General features: G+C 34.7%; 1 protein-coding gene across 1 annotated transcript in view; it reads left to right on the top strand.

Annotated features, from left to right (window-relative positions):
* LOC149776281 (protein C-mannosyl-transferase DPY19L1-like) overlaps positions 1–19,515 on the top strand; it is a 107,955-nt gene that overhangs the window by 29,938 nt on the left and 58,502 nt on the right. Inside the window, exons 10-14 of the mRNA XM_089942724.1 lie at positions 779–883; positions 5,014–5,100; positions 11,954–12,010; positions 13,958–14,038; positions 14,619–14,720. Of these exons, the coding sequence (XP_089798850.1) occupies positions 779–883; positions 5,014–5,100; positions 11,954–12,010; positions 13,958–14,038; positions 14,619–14,720 (432 nt within the window). The remainder of the gene's footprint in view (positions 1–778; positions 884–5,013; positions 5,101–11,953; positions 12,011–13,957; positions 14,039–14,618; positions 14,721–19,515) is intronic.

Genomic DNA, 19,515 nt, shown 5'->3' with positions numbered 1-19,515 from the left:
CTGCTGACCAATGTGATTATTAAGTATTTTGACAGTATGATTGCCTTGTTAGAGTTTGAATCATGGCATATTTAGCAGGTTCAAAGTTTTGTTCCATGTAAACAAATTTAATGTTGCATAATTTTCATTTATTCTTTTTGTTTGTTTTACAAAATGTGGCCAAACTCACATGGTAAACAAAGGAATATTAAAATACCAATTTTCTATTTATATATTTGCAGAAAAGTATTCAGAGTCAAAGGTATTGTTATTTGTTTCAGCGCTAATAACTCTTGCTGGTGATGTCCCAGAATTAAATTGGAAAGAAGCAATAATTGGGACATGAAGAAAACCATTAATTAAATTGCACAGACACAGTAATTTTGAGATGAAGACAACCATGAATTAAATTGTAAAGACACAGTAATGGGACATGAAAACACCCATGAATTAAATTGGAAAAAGGCAATAATTGGGACATGAAAACACCCATAAATTAAATTGCACATACACAGTAATTTTGAGATGAAGACAACCATGAATTAAATTGTAAAGACACAGTAATGGGACATGAAGACACACATGAATTAAATTGGAAAGACAATAATTGGGACATGAAAATGCCCATTAGTTAAATTGCACATACACAGAATTGGGACATGAAAGCAACCTGCTTTACAAGCACTAAATATATGGATGTCAAAATGAGAAGAATGAGAAAACACATCTTGTTTTTGTAAGAGAAATTTCAATTGAAAGTGAAACCAATTTTGAAAAATCTGTTTTTCATCTCTTTCAGTTTGCCCAGTTTGCTTTATTAACTCAGACAGTGGCTGTGTTTGCCACATATGTTCTTGGATTTATTGGAAGTCACAAAATGTATATTTTTCTTACTGGACAAGTAGTAAGTACTTTAGTCTCATTCAGTAAGTTTAATTTTATTGGTAAATATGTTTAACATATGGTTCTTTCATGACACAGAATCCATTTTTTTTCAGTTTCCAAACGTTTTATTTTGTTTAGTATAGCTTGTTATTTATAACTTTTCTTCACTTCCAACATTTTACTTGGCACAAACAAATCAAGGATTTTGCTAATTTTCCACTAAACCCTGTATACACATATGCATATGTACATTTGTAATTTTACAGTCCTGTATACATATATGCATATATACATTTATAATTTGGCAGTCCTGTATACATATATGCATATGAACATTTGTAATTTGACAGTCCTATATACATATTTGCATATGAACATTTGTAATTTGACAGTCCTGTATACATATATGCATATATACATTTGCAATTTGACAGTACTATGTACATATATGCATATGAAAATTTGTAATGGGACAGTACTATATACATATATACATATGAACATTTGTAATTTGACTGTACTATATACATATATGCATATGAACATTCGTAATTTGACTGTACTATATACATATATGCATATGAACATTTGTAATTTGACTCTACTATATACATATACGCATATGAACATTTGTAATTTGACTGTACTATATACATATATGCATATGAACATTCATAATTTGACAGTCCTGTATACATATATGCATATGAAAATGTGTAATTTGACAGTACTATATACATATATGCATATGAACATTTGTAATTTGACTGTACTATATACATATATGCATATGAACATTTGTAATTTGACTACTATGTACATATATGCATATGAAAATGTGTAATTTGACAGTCTTGTAAACATATATTCACATGTACATTTGTAATTTGACAGTCCTGTGTACATATATGCATATATACATTTACAATTTGACTGTACTATATACATATGTGCATATGAACATTTGTAATTTGACAGTACTATATACATAATTATATGCATATGAACATTTGTAATTTGACAGTCTTGTATACATATATGCATGAACATTTGTAATTTGACAGTCCTATATATATATATAATCACATGTACATTTGTAATTTAATGGTCCTGTATACATATATGCATGTATACATTTGTAATTTAACAGTCCTGTATACATATATGTATATATACATTTGTAATTGGACAATCCTTTTGAGAATAAGAATGCAGTCTGTATATAAAAGGTTATATTATTGAGAAACAATATCAGAGCTCATGATAAGAATGTCATAAAATGGTATTTTACTACCTGGTGTGACTAATTTAACTTTTTGAAATTTGATGGAATATTTTGTGAACACTGAAAAACACAAAACTTGCACTGCATTATTCAAAAAGTTACACAACACTATGTAATAAATGTACACTATGCTATGTATTTGAAAATTTACACAACAGCACATATTAAAAAATTACTACACTTTGTATTCAAAAACTTACTACACTATGTATTCGAAAAGTCACACTTACTTCATATTCAAAAGGTTACACCATGCTACATATTTGAAAAATGTATATTACACTATGTATTTTGAAAATTTACACTACACTACATATTTGAAAACTTACACTACACTTTGTATTCAAAAACTTACCACTACATATTCAAAACTTGACACCACACTACATACTTGCACAACACTGTGTATTCAAAAACTTACATTACACTATGTATTTGAAAAGTTGCACTGTGTATTTGAGAATTTTACAATGCGTATTAGAAAAGACATGATTGATATCATGATGATTAAGACAGTAATCAAGATGCTTATCATGTCTTTCCAAATACATCAAATGGGTTTATGAGTAAGACAAATTCAGTGTTCATTTCTTTATATGGCTCGGTTTGGATGGGTATTCTGTTAGAGATTGAGGACTATCATGTATAGAACATCTGAAACTTGAGCCAATATTATAGTTTATATTGGTCAAAGTGCACCATCTTACAGTATGGACAGCAGGAGTAGTATCCTGACAACTTTGAACTAAATGTTAAAAATGTAATTTGTTTTAGATATTTTGCAATTAAAAATTTCTTTATAAGTTTATACCTTATTCCTTGATGAAATTTGTAAATAAACTGCTTGTGAAGAGACCTGCATTGTTAAGTCAAATCAACACTGTCTCTTAAGTTAAGAGTTCACAGCTAGTTTGTATGTAACTATTGCAATTCCTGATTGAAGTTCATGTGAAATATTTGAAATGGCAATACATTTTAAATGATGGAATGTTTTATGCTGTACAAAAATCATCTTTCAATTCAATTTAAACCCACAAAGTATGGAGTTTACATGAAGCTGTTTAGAGGGGTTAAGAGGTTCAGTGACAGATATTAAAGATACACGAAGCTGATCACAGGGGTTAAGAGGTACAGTGACAGTTACTAAAGTTACATGAAGCTGATTACAGGGTTTAAGAGGTTCAGTGACAGTTACTAAAGTTACATGAAGCTGATCACAGGGGTTAAGAGGTACAGTGACAGTTACTAAAGTTACTTGAAGCTAATTACAGGAGTTAAGAGGTTCATTGATACTAAAGTTACATGAAGCTGATTGCAGGGGTTAAGAGGTTCATTGACAGTTGCTAAAGTTATGTGAAGCTGATCACAGGGGTTAAGAGGTTCATTGACAGTTACTAAAGTTCCATGAAGCTGATTGCAGGGTTTAATAGGTTCAGTGACAGTTACTAAAGTTACATGAAGCTGATTACAGGGGTTACAAGGCACAGTGATAGTTATGAAGTTATTTGAAGCTGATACATGGTTTAAGAAGTACAATGGCTGTTGCTAAAGTTACATGTAGCTCATTACAGAGGCACAATGACAGTTACACAAATTATTTTGAAGCTGATTACATGGGTTAAGAAGTACAATGACAGTTACTAAAATATAGGGACCATACACAATCTTGTTACTAAAATATAGGGACCATACACAGTCTTGTTACTAAAATATAGGGACCATACACAATCTTGTTAATAAAATATAGGGACCATACACAATCTTGTTACTAAAATATAGGGACCATACACAATCTTGTTACTAAAATATAGGGACCATACACAATCTTGTTACTAAAATATAGGGACCATACACAATCTTGTTACTAAAATATAGGGACCATACACAATCTTGTTCAACTTGAACTCATCTTGCTCTCTATGATCACTGCTAAATGCGGGTCTGGTAAAAATGAGTATGCCTAATTTATTTGACTGGCTAATGAAATGAGGTGAGATTACACAATGTGTCACTGTGATAATGGGATGAATTTTTTCACATAGGCATATACAGTCTCATTGGCTAATTGACACATATCTCCTGCATCAACATCTGTGTACAAAATAATGTTTAATGATACTCCATGAAAATTACAACAAAAGTTTGGCTTGATCGAGTTCAGAAATTATGTCTAGGTACATTTTCAGACAGGACAAACATCTTTGTAGATGAACTTCCACAAAGTTTAACAGAAAAACCTTGTCAGTAAGAGATGTCTGGAGTATTTTATGAGACCATTGTTTGGTGGAGATTTTGCAGAGCCACATGTGAGTTTGGTTTAACAAGACTAATAAGTGCAAGTGTTTGCTTGAGTATTTTGGGAAATTTTGAATCACAGGGTTCAAGTCGGTCCAGCTTGCAATGGCACACGTGCAAATAACAAACCTTTTAAAATTATCACTCTTACTTAGTCAATTAGACAATGAATTGTTTTTTACAGTTTAATTATATAATGATTTTTATAAAGAAAAAATGTAAGTGTCATGTTCATTTCTGATGTTTGACTTTGTTTAACATTATTATAAATTGCAACCATTCAGTGATCTGGACCCTGTCCAATCATTGAATGTATATGCATGTTTTCATAAATGTAAAACTACATAAACCTGTTTAAGCACATTAAATCCTGTCAAATACTTTTATTTGTGACTCGGCTGTTTGGAAATTTAAAAGATAAACTATATTTAGGTATTTAGAACTTTAATTTTAATCAGCACAATGTAGTAGTATACTGAATGTTTTCTCAGTCTGTTTTTAAAATATAGTGATATTTTTATAATTATGGCAATTTTAATCGAGTTTTATTATTTACTTTCTATTTTCAGTCTGGGTTTCTGATCAGTTACATTTTGCTGTTTGGAAATGAAATGCTTCTTACTTCTTTTTTTTGTTCATGTTTAGTTACAGTAACAGTAAGTACTTAGATTTCTAACAAGAGTTTATCTGATATCTGATATTTATATCATCAAATCAATAAATGCATTAAGACAAACTGTTTACCAAACATGTATGAATAACAATTTCAAATTCACGTATACTACGTTTAATATGTATATGCTGATGGAGCTTACATCTGAATCAATTTTCATGACTTTTATTTCTCTGTGAAATACATTACCCAATCACATTTACGTTTATGAATTACTCTTCGCTACCCCTAAATCCAGCCCTTCCTGGGGAAAAAAAATTCCTAGTGTCTGTAAATCATTTAGAAGAGAAGTAACCCTTACAACTTAACTCCACTTGTTCCTGCTAGGCAGCCACCTATATCCAGAACATTTACTAACTGTAAACGGTGCTTCTGAAGAATTAATTGCAATTTATATAATTTTTTGAGCATCCAAGATTTTTTTCTTCAGTTGTATAATAGGTTAAGAGGTTGTACACATGTTGGATAAAATATTTGCATTTTTCCAGTGAATTTATTGGTATTTATTAATATTTTTGTCATGGTTGTTATTGTATGGGTGATATTGATTATTAGCACTCAGTGTTTCACTGGAGTGTTTGTATAGTGCAATTAAATTTTGGTTTGTGATGCACTTTTTGTGTAGTACTGATGATGCTAGTTTTCAAACCTCAAATCACAACCTCTACAAATGTCTTGTTTGTTGGATTTGGGGACGCACTTGTTACTATAATTTGCGATGGTCAGTGTTAAGTGAACACTGCAAGACAAGGCTCTTGACATCAGTCTGTTGGAAATGAAGTCCATTCTCCATGGTGGAAGGTATCCAAAAGGAAGACGATTCTGATAATCTCAGAACACTCCAGACCTTGGTGTTATGGTATGGGAGTACTGTCATTGGTTTACACAATATGATAAACATAGAAGCCTAGCATATAATGCATCCCAGGCAGGCTCATTGACTGGCCTGAATAATGATTGAGAAGTCAGCTGCTTGATTTAGAGTGGTCTCTCTATCCATCTATCTTTCATTGAATCAGTGTCCTTTGAGGCAACAGATGTTAGACCTATTTGCATTGAGGTGGAGCAACAAACTGCCCACCTTCATTTCTCCATTCCTGGACTCAGAAACATGGGCTATTGATGCTCATTCAGTTGGTGGGTACATGGGCATAAGCCTTCTTGCCAGCATTTCAGTTATTCAGTCTAATGAAGACACTCATGGGTAGGGCTTACTAAATAGTTCTGATAACACCTGTTTGATTGGACGGTTTCTATATTGGTGGTCTGCTGAATTTGTTGACAGACATACCTAACAGAGAAACCTCCCTCCCACTGTACCAGCTGCTGAGGTCACCATTATTACTTGTCTGAAAAACTCCTTCTTCAGACTTGTTTTTTGTCAGGGATGTGTTGTGTGGAAAGGAGTTCCGCATTTGATAGTGGCAATGATTGTGACAGATGGTCCTCAGCTTTGAAGGCATATGAGAAGTGGTACATCTTCACCGACTGGTGTCACATTAACAACAACTCTCATTTGCCATTCCCCATTTGGCTATCTTATTTTGTTTCCTCTTTGAGAACAATAAGCTAGCCCTGATGCAATCAGACATCAGGAAAAGACAACAGAGACCTTTCTGACTTCTTGCCCAATTTTAACATATGTAAGCCATCTCTCTCTCTCTCTCTCTCTCTCTCTCTCTCTCTCTCTCTCTTTTGGCCTTTTCAGTGAGACAAAGCTGCAGGACCTGGTCTGCACCCTCATATGCTATCTGAGGTGCATGGAGAATTCTGCAGATGTTGTCAAAAGCTCTTCCTTCTATTTAAGGAAGGAAAGCAAAGCTGCAGGACCTGGTATGCAACTCAGTTTCTGTTTGAGGCTCACAGAGAATGTCTGCAGCAATTGTTGAAAGTTGTTCTGCCTGGTTAAGGCAGGAATCCAGGACATAACCCGCAAAGCACTGGTCTCCTTGCTAAAATGGGTATTAGTTTAGCTTATTCTGAACTCTCACAGGATCAGATATGACTAATTAAGATTTTGTCTGATGAAATGCAAGGATCCTATTATAGGTTTCACTTGGGCTAAACTCTGAAACATTCAGAATATGATTGGCACCTAGTGCAGACTTACTCTGTAATAATTACTTCTATTCATCTATAATGATATATAGACAGAAAGACATTTTTTCATCCTTCGGGGAGGGTTGGATTTGAAGATAGCAGAGAGTTATATCCTAAAGTGATTATGATAGGGTAAATATTTTTGGAGAAATGTAATTTAATTTAAAGATTCCTTTTGTTTAGTTGATTTAAAAAAAAATGTACATATGAGGCTAATATATTCTTACAATTTATCTAGCAGACTCAGTGCAAGAGATTATGGTTACTGTTATGGAAAGCTTCAAGAAATAAAGATAAAGTAATAGCAAATATTATTGCAACTTACAATTTTAAAAATTTTTTTTTTACTTTAACTAGAATGTGTGTAGGTCTCTGTAGATCCAGATGAATACCAATCAGTGACATTGATCAGCATCTGTCAAATGTGGTATCCGCATTAAGATTTCAATTGTAAGCCACTGCTTCGCTCACGCGAGTGACGCAAGAATGGATGGATAAGATCCTGCGTTCCCAAACAGTTATATCATGTATCTTGACAAAAACAATCTGTAGTTTTATCCACGGTTTGAATGCTTAGTTGCTGGTTCATGAAATAATCTAATGGATGGTGTATTTTAAAAAAGATGGTATTATATACAATTTATGGAATGTGTACACAATTTCCTGATAGATATGAAACTTAAAATTAGGTGCCTGTTGCCAGTGAGTAGAGAGACATTGGCTATTCCTAAACAGCAGTAGCTGCTGAATAAATTCATCCAATCATTACATTTTGTTTCTCTGGAAGTTTTAAATTTGTATGCCGTTTGGTACAATAAGGAAGATTCCTTATCTGATTGGATACATCATCTGCATTCAGGTTAACTCATTTTGTGTCCATAAATCAGTTTCATGATGATTGTCTATTACAAGTTCTGTTTTGCAAGGCAGTATTCCTCATGTCATCAATAGCTATGCCAATAATTATGTGAAAATGGATAAATCTCTCAAAGAAATCATTGGTAAAATAACAAATGATATCATTTCCATATGTTCAAATTACACAGAGTGCCTCTTGTCTGGATAGTCTTTGCATTATCCTAGTGTATTTGGATAGCCTTGCATTATTCTATTGTGCTTGGATAGTCTTACATTATCCTGGTGTGCTTGGATCGTTTTGCATTATCCTAGTGTGCTCAGATCGTCTTTGCATTATTCTGGTGTGCTTGGACAGTCTTGTATTATCTTAGTGTGTTTCGTATGGTCCTTGCTTTATCCGAGTGTGCTTGGATAGTTTTTGCATTATCCTAGTGTGTTTGTGTAGTCCTTGCATTATCATAGTGTATTTGGATAGTCAGAGATCTCGCTAGGATTTTAAAACAAGGAGTACAGGACTCCCAGTTTGGTAAAAATAGGAGTCCCACCATCAAAAGTTGCAGTCCCTTCTTTCCTATAGAATCAACACAGACGTGAGTGCATCTATTTTTAGATGGAGAGGTTTCCATAATGCAATCACTCACTTTAATATAGCTTCATTACAACAGTCCATTGACAGGATTGCAGATTTATGGTTTATTTATTTGTCTACATCCTTGTAGTAATTTTAGGCAATGGTTAAATAGTATCTGACATGCTGTTTTTTTTCTCGTATTTTTGCAAAAACATGTAAAGTAGGAAAACAGCTTAGACTTTAAAGCGCATCTCGCGAATTCCACAACATAGCATTGTCCTCTACGTTTCTGACCTACACAATTTGCAGTTTAAAGTTAAATCTTTAATAAAATAATACCTTGGCTTTGCTTTCAGTGATTTGTATATTTTTCTGAAAATATTTGCCCGATGACATACGAAAACAGACAATCTAATAAACTGGTACATCCCAGACTTAGCAAAGTCCGCCATTATTTCCCAATAGGCCTACTGGTTCACTTACAGTTTCAAACTAATTTTATGATGAAATAGTGTACAAGAGGCAGTTAATATATATCCAGATCACCGATTCTGATCTTAAAAAACATGTTTGTATGTTTTATCATCAAAGGATATAATGCAGGAAATTGATAGTTGCTACCTTACTCGAAAAAGGGTTAATGGTCAATCAGCTATCAAAACATATGCTTGTGAATGAGCAGGAGTTTGTTTGTCAACGTAATTGATATCAAAACTAGGCCTAGCTACTGATCTTTTGATAAATACATTTCGCTACAAACACTAGAACTAACTGGGTTAAGGCGAAGGGCATTTTCAGAAAGTATGATCAGTCAATGTACCTCTGAAATAGCTCTTCTTCGTCCATCAGAGTGATACTGAATTTTGTCAATCCAAGTAAGGATTTATTCCAAACACTCAGCTAGGCATGACACACTTTCTTATTCTTACACTTAGCTACTGTCCTATCCGAACTATCAATTCTAGCAGCTTTAGCACTCTTCTGAATCTCATTACAATCTTCGTAAGTTTGCCGTTTAACCCCAAAATACTTATCCAAATTTACGAACGGCATTTTGTCTAAGTCTCAACATGTTTTGATTCTGAGGTTATGTGCACTACTTATTCCGATACATTTGGAAATGAACACAATAACGAAAGCTAAAGTTGTTTATTTGATGTACTTTTATAAATGACCACATGTACATCTCAGGGTCTTTCTGCCTCTGAATTCAATCACTGTAAACGTCAGTACACTTTCCCACCCGGCCGTCAGTCATGTCTTTGAACTTGCCGCCCAGCTATTGCATCATGTTCTTCTTTAAGTTCTCTTATAAAATTGCAACATGTATGTACATCAAGGGGTCTTTTAGTCACTGAATTCTGTCATTGTAAATATCAGCACAGCTAATTGATAAACACATTTTCCCACAAAGCAGGTGGCTGTAACAGGACTGGCAAGTCTTTGAATTTTGCCGCACACCTATTACATGCATACGTAGGCCTCATGCCTCAGTGATTTTCTGCATCCCAGATCAAAAATTGGCGTCTAGTTACGTGTAATTAAGCGTTTCCGAGATCTCTGGATAGTGATCGCTTTATCTTGGTGTATATGGATAGTCTTTGCATTATCCTAGTGTGTTTGGATAGTCCTTGCATTATCATAGTGTGTTTGGATAGTCCTTGCATTATCCTAGTGTGTTTGTATAGTTCTTGCATTATCTTAAGTTAGTGTATTTGGATAGTGATTGCATTATCCTAGTTTGCCTGGATAGTCCTTGCATTATCCTAGTGTGTTTGGATAGTACTTGCATTATCTTAAGTGTTTGGATAGTCCCTGCATTATCCTAGTGTGTTTGGATAGTCCTTGCATTATCTTAAGTGTTTGGACTATCCTTGCAATATGCTTGTGTGCTTGTACAGTTCGTGCATTATCTTAGGGTGTTTGGATAGTCCTTGCATTATTTTAGTGTGTTTGGATAGTCCTTGCATTATACTTGTGTGCTTGTACAGTCCTTGCATTATCTTAAGTGTTTAGATAGTCCTTGCATTATCTTAGTGTGTTTGGATAGTCCTTGCATTATCTTAAGTGTTTGGATAGTCCTTGCATTATCTAAGTGTGTTTAGATAGTCCTTGCATTATCTTAAGTATTTGGATAGTCCTTGCATTATCTTAAGTGTTTGGATAGTCCTTGCATTATCTTAAGTGTTTGGATTATCCTTGCATTATGCGTGTGTGCTTGTACAGTCCTTGCATTATCCTAGTGTGCTTGTATAGTCTTTGCATCCTGGTGTGTTTGTATAGTCCTTGCATTATCCTGGTGTGCTTGGGTAGTCCTTGCATCCTGCTGCATTTTGGAAATAGGTTTCCTGAAAGAATGTTTGGAGGATATTTATGAGCGAAAATCCTATCAATTTATTTAACAGTTTTGAAATCGAAATATTTGCATTTAATAACAACAATTAATAAGAATCATAAAAATTATTATAATGAAGTATTGTATTTTTTATACAGTTGTTGCAGCAAAGTTTTGGCTTTCTGTGTAAATAACTGTTATTTATATGACTGTAATTCATTCCTTTCACTTTGATCAAAATTTTGATTTGAAGAGATGAAAAAATAAACAATAATATGTTAAAATCTGAATAATAATTTTTTTTTTTAATTAAAAGAATTGAATGCATTTATGACTCACCTTGAGGCCCAGGCATATTTAGGATCAGTATAGCGACCTTGTTATGTATGGTGAAGTTAAATCCCAGTCTCAAATTCATCAATAATTTGTCAACCGCTCCAGTGACCTAGTAGTTCTAGCGTGCGCCTTGGATACAGGAGGTCGTGGGTTTGAACCCCAGCTGAGTCGTACCAAAGACTTAAAAAAATGGGACTAACAGCTGCCTCGTTTGGCGCTCAGCATGAAGAGGTTAGTGTTAGGATTGGTCGGCCTGGTATCAGGATAATGTGACTGGGTGGGACATCATGCTACATGTCTGCAGCATGATGCCCCAGTGCTAGACATCACTATAAACTGCCACACTGCAGACATCGTAGTGATATGACTGAAAATTGTGAAAGCTACGTTAAAAATCCAAATCACACACACATCAATAATTTGTCAGTTACTAATGAATTTCTAGTACTGTTTGCATTTGGAGACATTTATCTTTTTTAAAATTCAGTGCCCTTCAGAAATACCCTCCATGCAGTCTGTGCTGCATATTTAGAAATAGCTGATGTTGCTCTAGTCATTTTATTTATGCATTGGAAACCCTTACAATAATTATTGTCTTTATTTATTTTTCCTTTATCATTTGTTTGTATTTTTCAGATAATTGTGCTACTTGAACCACTTTTGGAAGCTCTGAAGATAAGAGTCCTGATATGGGTGAGCATTTATTATTTGTGCAAATAAAGTGACTTATAATGGAGTGGGCTACTGAAATTTTCAGATACTCATCTGATCCTTAAGTAATCCAGTATCCTGTCTAAATGGACACAGTTACTTGGTCCTGGCTAAGACCTGCTTAGTTATTTTTATAGATATCCTTGCCAGTTTGATCCACTTGGCATCCCAGGGGATGATATAGTTGTCATTATCCATGAAATATCGATTCAAACATGCCAGGAAAGTGAAATTGATTTTAACGCACCATACAATTTTAATTACCCCAACCACCGCATTTCTCCAGTTGAACTTGTTAATATTCTGCCCTAGATTGTAAATCTTGCATGGTTCTTAGTTTTAAAATCTTTGCTTATAGTCACAAAATAAAATAAACTTGCTTTATAATTTGGTTTCTTGCCAGTTTAGTGGTATCTGTGTCCACAAATTTCACACAGCATTACAACTTTGCTGCCAACTAGACATGTGATATTCTAACTAATTGAAATCCCAACATTTTGAAAACTCAGACATGTTATTAAAGATGTTTTCAAACTTAGATCTGTGAAGAGATAATGAATTTATCCACCAATACATCATCTGAAAATATAGTGGGATGAATTGGCTTACCTGAGAGGAGTATTATTCACCATCGTTTTGAGCTAATCAACAGTTTTTCAGATTTGGAATAGAAAGTTTTTAACAATTTTATAAAGTATGCATTTTAATAATGTTTAATTTGAAAGGCCAGTAAGACATTAATTATTTACAAACTTATTTTGCCAATACTTTAACTTCCTATTTTCCAATTACACTGACCATTTTCTACTGGAGATAGAAATCACTTTGATTTAAATTTTGAGTCTGGTGTGACCCTTGTGCATCCATTGTTGGTCTATTGTTGTATCTAAAGTTACTGATTAGTTATAGCATAAAATCAGATCTGATTCCCCCAGAATAGTAAACAGTAATACTCAGTTAAGTATTTTGGCAATTGAAGATTGCCTTGCTGAATATAACATATAATACAAAATGACAAAAGAAACAATTCAACAGAAATCACAAGGATGTCAAATAATTATTCTTGATAAATTCATGTCAATGGAATTAATTAGCACAAATGTATTTGACATCTTTTGTATAAAATTGTACATAATATTCTGTATGTAGATATGTTAGATTTTTGTGACAATATCTATGGCATTTTCATTTCAATTTTTCTTGATCTAAATAGGAGGATTGTTAAAGGGCATGATCAAATTAGCATCATTTGTAATAAAGGTATATAATTACTATGATTTGCTCAATTCTGTCTGTGCTAAGTCTTTAAAATATTTTCATAACTTTCAGTTGCTTTAAAAATGTTACCAGCTGTGTTGTTTTATGTATGTATGTTGCAGTCAAATATATGAAACTTGGCTGTCTTTTTGTTAAACCTTGTTGATTTTGTTTACTATGGGAACAGTTGTTTCACGTTTTTCCTATACATTATACTTTTGATGCACACATCCCTCATGTTAAGATGGGTAAACCGCTATTAAAATGAATTTGTGTATTTCATGGTGGTTTATGCCTCATTTGAACTCAGGTTATTCATGTCTGTAGCACACTGGCCTAGGCGTCAAGTAACTGTTGCTTACCTGAGTACAGCCTGAACTGATCTATTTCTGTGGTCAGAGAATTTATTGATTTAAACAGGTTTTACTATAATTCGCTATAAAAGCTAATTGATATTTTTCTTTCTGATATATTTGAGAAGTAGAAACAAAATTTGCTGTAATATCCCTAAGTTTTGCTTTACTACCTAACTTACTTGTATCTTGTCTTTAAATTGAAAGATTTTTGTGTATATATTTATGAATCTTCAAAATATATGAAGTGTTTTTATTAGTACCTGACATTACTGTATGTTTTTTGTTTTACTTGAATGATTTTTATTACTCTGAACAGGGCTTGCAAGGTATTTTGCTTGGAGTTGGAACTCTAGGAATAAAGCTTGTTATTGCCAAGACTCTTCAGGTTGCCGATGATGTAAGTTTAGATTAACATATGTCATGTCTAGTTAGTAATAGAGATACATATTTGCAGAGTAAGAACTAATAAAAAGATTCAAGTGGGAATGATAATAACAAAAATTTATTAAAATTTACATAATTGTGAAATTTTATATTGGCTTTCAGGTGACTGGTTTGAATGTTTTTTTTAATTTTATTATTTTTTATGTGAATAGGTGAATATTGATAGGACTTGATTTACTTGCCTCAAAATTGTTCCAGGACTTTGCATACAGACCTGAATCATCAGATCTAAATACTTGGAATAATGGACACAGACTTATAGAAATGTAGCTGTATTTTCAAAATAAAAATTAATGTGCAGTAAAGCTTCTGTAAATTCCATGTTCATCACAGAGGTAGCCAGTATAGAAAGGTTTTATTAGTATTATACCTACCTTATTGGGATTAAAATAAATGGTTATTGTGCATAGGAAGCTATGATACAGAGGTGGCTGGTTCAGAGAAGTGTCATTTTATATTAATGGCTTCAACATATTTATGATTTCTGGATTATGGATATAGGGATTTGAATAAGACTGTGATTTTTATTGCAGGCCCATATAGCTGATATATTACGGAGCAAATTCACGGACTTTAAAAACTTCCACACCATGTTATATACTTGTGCTGCTGAATTTGATTTCATGGAAGCAGAGGTAATGCTGATATATATTGTACAAATACCATCATTTGCTGTGGTAGAGGTAATGCTGATACATATTGTACAAATACCATAGTGGGCTGTGGTAGAGGTAACGCTGATATATATTGTATAAAATACCATAGTGGGCTGTGGTAGAGTTGGAGAAATTTTAGCAGTATCAGATTGAGATTGTGATATTAAATCCTCTCTGAATTTCTTATCTACTGAAATAAATACATCCTTAGATTTATCATTTAATAAAACTTTGAAATACAAATATGACAGAAAAACAAACAGCCACTTTATTCATATAGAATGCTTTCAGTTTTGTTTTCTCTCTTATTAGCATGGATAATACTAATGACTCAATCTCTACAAATGGCATCAGCAGTCATTATTTCTTTCTTTGCCCAATCTTTAGTAATTGTATATAAATTGATGTATATGCTTCATGATTTTGAAGTAGAATTTGCTATTCATCATAATTTATACCATGGCTATGGACAGTATTATGGATAATTCACATCATGTGCATTGACTGGCAATTGTGAGCTTGCATTAGCTAATCTACCAAGAACGAAAACAAGAGTAGGCATTGTTCCATTTTTTTTAACCTTGCCAAAACTCATAGTTTTATTTTAAGTGGAACAAATTGTGATAAATGACATACATTTAATCCTAACACATGATTTGTTTTTACTGATTATTCCCTTATTAAAAGGTAAAGAAGTCATTTTGATTTGTCCTCATTCGAGAAATGTTTAGTTGAGAGCAATTTTTTTTAGGTTTGAAAATTATGCTGGCTATTTCTTTAAAAAAAGAAACCTTCCTGCAGTTGCTTTAATAAAACTTGCAAATATTTACAAACTTTTGCTTAAAGATAACATTTTACGTAGAGGAAATTAAACTGCTGTTCAGTATACTGAATTTGTTTAATTGTATTGTTTGTATGCATTTGTTTTTTCTTTAAATATGCAACCCAATCATAATACCTTAAGAGAACTACTGTTACCTTGCAAATCCAGCCCTCCCAGATAATATGTTTAACTAAAGGGAGCTGAAAGTTGTCTGCTGACCTAGGTGGCGGTCAGGCAAAGCGATCTCCCCCTTGTATAAGGATTGGTGGCAAAACCTGTGAACATCTTATTTACTACTTCCACTCATGCCAAGAAACACACTCTCATAACATGAGACCTCACAAGAGCCAGAATCTATTTGGAAGATATACCTTTACAAGTTGGAAGAGTTTTTCACTTCTTTGGAAAGTATACTCCATCAATGTATCCAACTTTAGCTCTTCCTATACCAACAAAGTTCTGTCTTTATGATTTTTTTTAACACTTTGTTGTTGTCACACAAGTCTCTAATGCTTATAGAGAACTCTTACTTTATAAGTAATTCCTTCTCGAATGGGTACATAAAGGTGAGTTTCTATACCAAAGTATTCTTAGTGTCCGGGTGCTAAGCTTCAATGAATTTATTTGTACAGGCTGCCCTTGAGCTTTCGTACAGATAGTAGTGTAATTATATTATACCTGGACTCTTCATTGCTTGCATAATTCCGTCATTACTGGTGCATACAGTTGCGTTTCTTTTCCTAGCATCCATAGCGTCTGGATGCCATGCTTTAATGATTTTACCTGCCCATGCCATCCTTGAACTTTATTGCAGATAGAATCACTATTTCCTGGGTAACCATCTGCACCTTCTCTGTATCCAAACAAGACATGTGGAGGCCAACAGCATTATAATTTCTCCATCCTACAGGTGGTATTGTCATTATATTATACCCTGTACACTTCATTGCTTTATTAGACTATCTGTTATCAATTTATGGGTCAATTTTTTTTTAGATGCAGCTCTGCACCAACATTTTGTTCTAAAGACATGCAGGGCTACACAGTTTTAAACCTTCTGCTCTGTTTGTCTTACAAATCAGAACCATATGCAAAGCACAGAAACACGCAGTGAAGGACAAAGGCATCATAAGTCTGCATGCTGGCCTTTGATTTCTGGCAGACAATGGAGATAAGTTGACTATTGACCTTTCAGCCACAAAGTACAGGAATTTGACACAGTCCAAGACAGTTACAGCACCCAATTCACCACTGGCGATTCCTATCGGCCTTGCCTCCTCAGGGTTCCACTCTATTTCTGTTGTAGAGCAGCAAGGGAAAGAGCTAAACAAACAGACAAATGTTCCCTCTCGCTCAGCAGATACACAGACTGATTACATTGGTCAAACATCCCATAACCAGTACCAATTCTGATGACATCCTCCCCACACAGATGGCTGATACTAGGGATCACAAGGGGCCAAAATAACATCTAATATGGGCTCAGTCACTAGATAACTGCCCTGCTTCCAGTACGTCGAATCCAACCTATGCAAGCATTTACAGAGACCAGTCTAGCACTGCCTCAAGACACTTATTTGTTAATGACAAGCATAGTTCCTTATGTTCCAACAGATGTCGCTTCAACAAATCTCTCGACACTCTGCCATGAGAAGAGACTCCATAATCAGTGACCACTTGGAAGTCAAAGTTTCTCATTCAGGGGGCTCTACAAGTTTAGTGAATAGCAGACCTCATCCCTCTTTGCTAGACATCAAGGGAGACTTTAGCCTCACCTTGTGCCACCTCAGACGATGATGCTTGTTGTCAAATAATGTCATCAGTTCTAGACTTTACGATGTCACAGGAAGATTCAGCCTTCCGAGCCTCCATTGATAAAGTTTTTGCTTCGTACCCCAAGAGTCATGCCCTCCTTCTCCTACTCCATCAGCTATCTGGACCAGAGCTCCAGTGAAAGTTGATCTTATGATGGAAAATGAAGAATCCAACTTCATATTGCTGCCGCAGTCAGGGAGAGTTAACAGACATTCTGAACTGCCCTTATTATAAGTTACAAGATCCAAGCATCAACAAAATTTTCGTCCCACAAACACGACTCTCATCAACTTTTGTCATCAGTTCTACATTAGCCATACACCAGTATTTCATTAGGAAACTTCAGCAGTCAACCGTGATATCACCACTTTGGAGATGACAAAGCCATGCTCCATATGTATGGATCAGATGGCTTTTAATGACACCCAGTTAGTGCGCAGTCTTGTAGCTATGGGTTCTAATTCTTTGTCTCAGTGGATATCATCTTCTAACAGATGGAGTATAGCTTCTTCTCTTCCACCTTGAATACCTCAGGGCATACATGTGAGTCCATCTCAAGAATGGCCAGAGTACTGAACAGAGCTGCTCAACACACTTTTGCCAGTGCCATAACCGCTACAATCTACAGTTCGTAGAATGCGACTCGGTGCTCTCCACCTACACTTTCCTTATGGATCACCATAAGGCCAAGCTATGAGCACAGTCTTTATCCTTAACCTTCTGTTTAATGGTCATATTGAAACCTGCAAACAAACCACTTAGGAGAGCGATTTCCCTCCTTTGCACTACAGGGTAAATACAGAGATTTTGCAGGAAATCAACATAAGGACATAAAAGGACACAAACCTCAGTAAAACTGTCCTATTGAAGCTCAAACCAAGCAAAAGCCATAGTTTTTTCAAACCCAAGTGGATAAAACAGAGGTTCCTATCATTTGCTCCAACGTTTCTCCTGACAGTCTCCTCCTCTCAAACAAACTGTCTTCTGTCATCTCCGCCATTTCCACACATCCTTCTATGGAGGAAGGCTCCAATTCTTTGCTGCTAAATAGGACAAGATTTGCCATGAAGATCCATGAACTTGAAGTGGTTTCTAAGGGACGTTGCACCACTTCAACATTCCTCCTACTCTCTCTAAAGTTCTAACAGTTACATAAGTCCCATTGGACCCATTCAAATCCACCACGGGACCCCGAGTGGCCGAGTGGTCTAAAGCGCTCTCCGTTAAGGATCACTGCCATCTCACCTCTGTCTGCATGGGTTCGAGTCTCGGATTCGGCTAATGTGGGTATATGAGAAAGCTTGCCAGTAGCTTCTTATGGGTCGGTGGTTCTTTCCGGGGGTTTTCCGGGTTCTTCCTCCACCATTAATACTGGCTGCCATGTATAGCCTATCGTGTGCTGAAAAATGGCGTTAAACCCTACAAACAACAACAACAAATCCACCACCTTTCAGCAAAAGAAAAACAATAAAAAAGTAAACAATGTTCTCCAGAAATAGTAGTACTCGTTTGAAACACAAATTCTCTGGGGGGGTTTTCCAGACTTTTCTTGGTTCCAAAGGCAAACAGCCTGTGTTTGGTCCTCACCCTAAGTACCCTCAATCAGTTCATTCATGCCCCTTGGTTCTTAATTATTTCAGTAATGGAAGGTCATTATTTAGATGCCCCAATAGGTGCACATGGCAAAATCAAGGTTAAAGTACACAGACGTTTTTGGATGAAATGAACTTAAACCTGTGAACCAGTACAATCCAGATTGAATGTCTTGTGCTGTGATGTCACAGTGAAAGCTATGCATGTTGATAAACAAATTTGTACTAGCCTTGATTGTGATGTTTCCACTTGACACATTCTTAAATTGACCCCCGTTTAATACTTCCACTTGACACACTCTTAAATTGACCCCCGTTTAATACATGGCCACCATTGTAAAAGTCCATAGTGACAGATAATTTTTGTGAGAAAGTTTCTTGGTGACAGTTGGCTAAAGGAATATAGTGTTAAATTTCTAAAAGAACAGTTTATATTTTATTTAAAATGAGTAACTGTGCATACTTGACCCATGTGACTTGTACTATAAACTTGTCCTCTAGCTTTTATCCCAAAGGTCTCAGTTCAGGCTGGTAGGACATATAT

The sequence above is a fragment of the Sinohyriopsis cumingii genome, chromosome 18, assembly GCF_028554795.1.
Source record: "Sinohyriopsis cumingii isolate HCF-2022 chromosome 18, ASM2855479v2, whole genome shotgun sequence".
NCBI classification, from domain to species: domain Eukaryota; kingdom Metazoa; phylum Mollusca; class Bivalvia; order Unionida; family Unionidae; genus Sinohyriopsis; species Sinohyriopsis cumingii.
The sequence above is the reverse complement of the archived record's forward strand: the minus strand, read 5'-3'. Positions and strand labels throughout refer to the sequence as shown.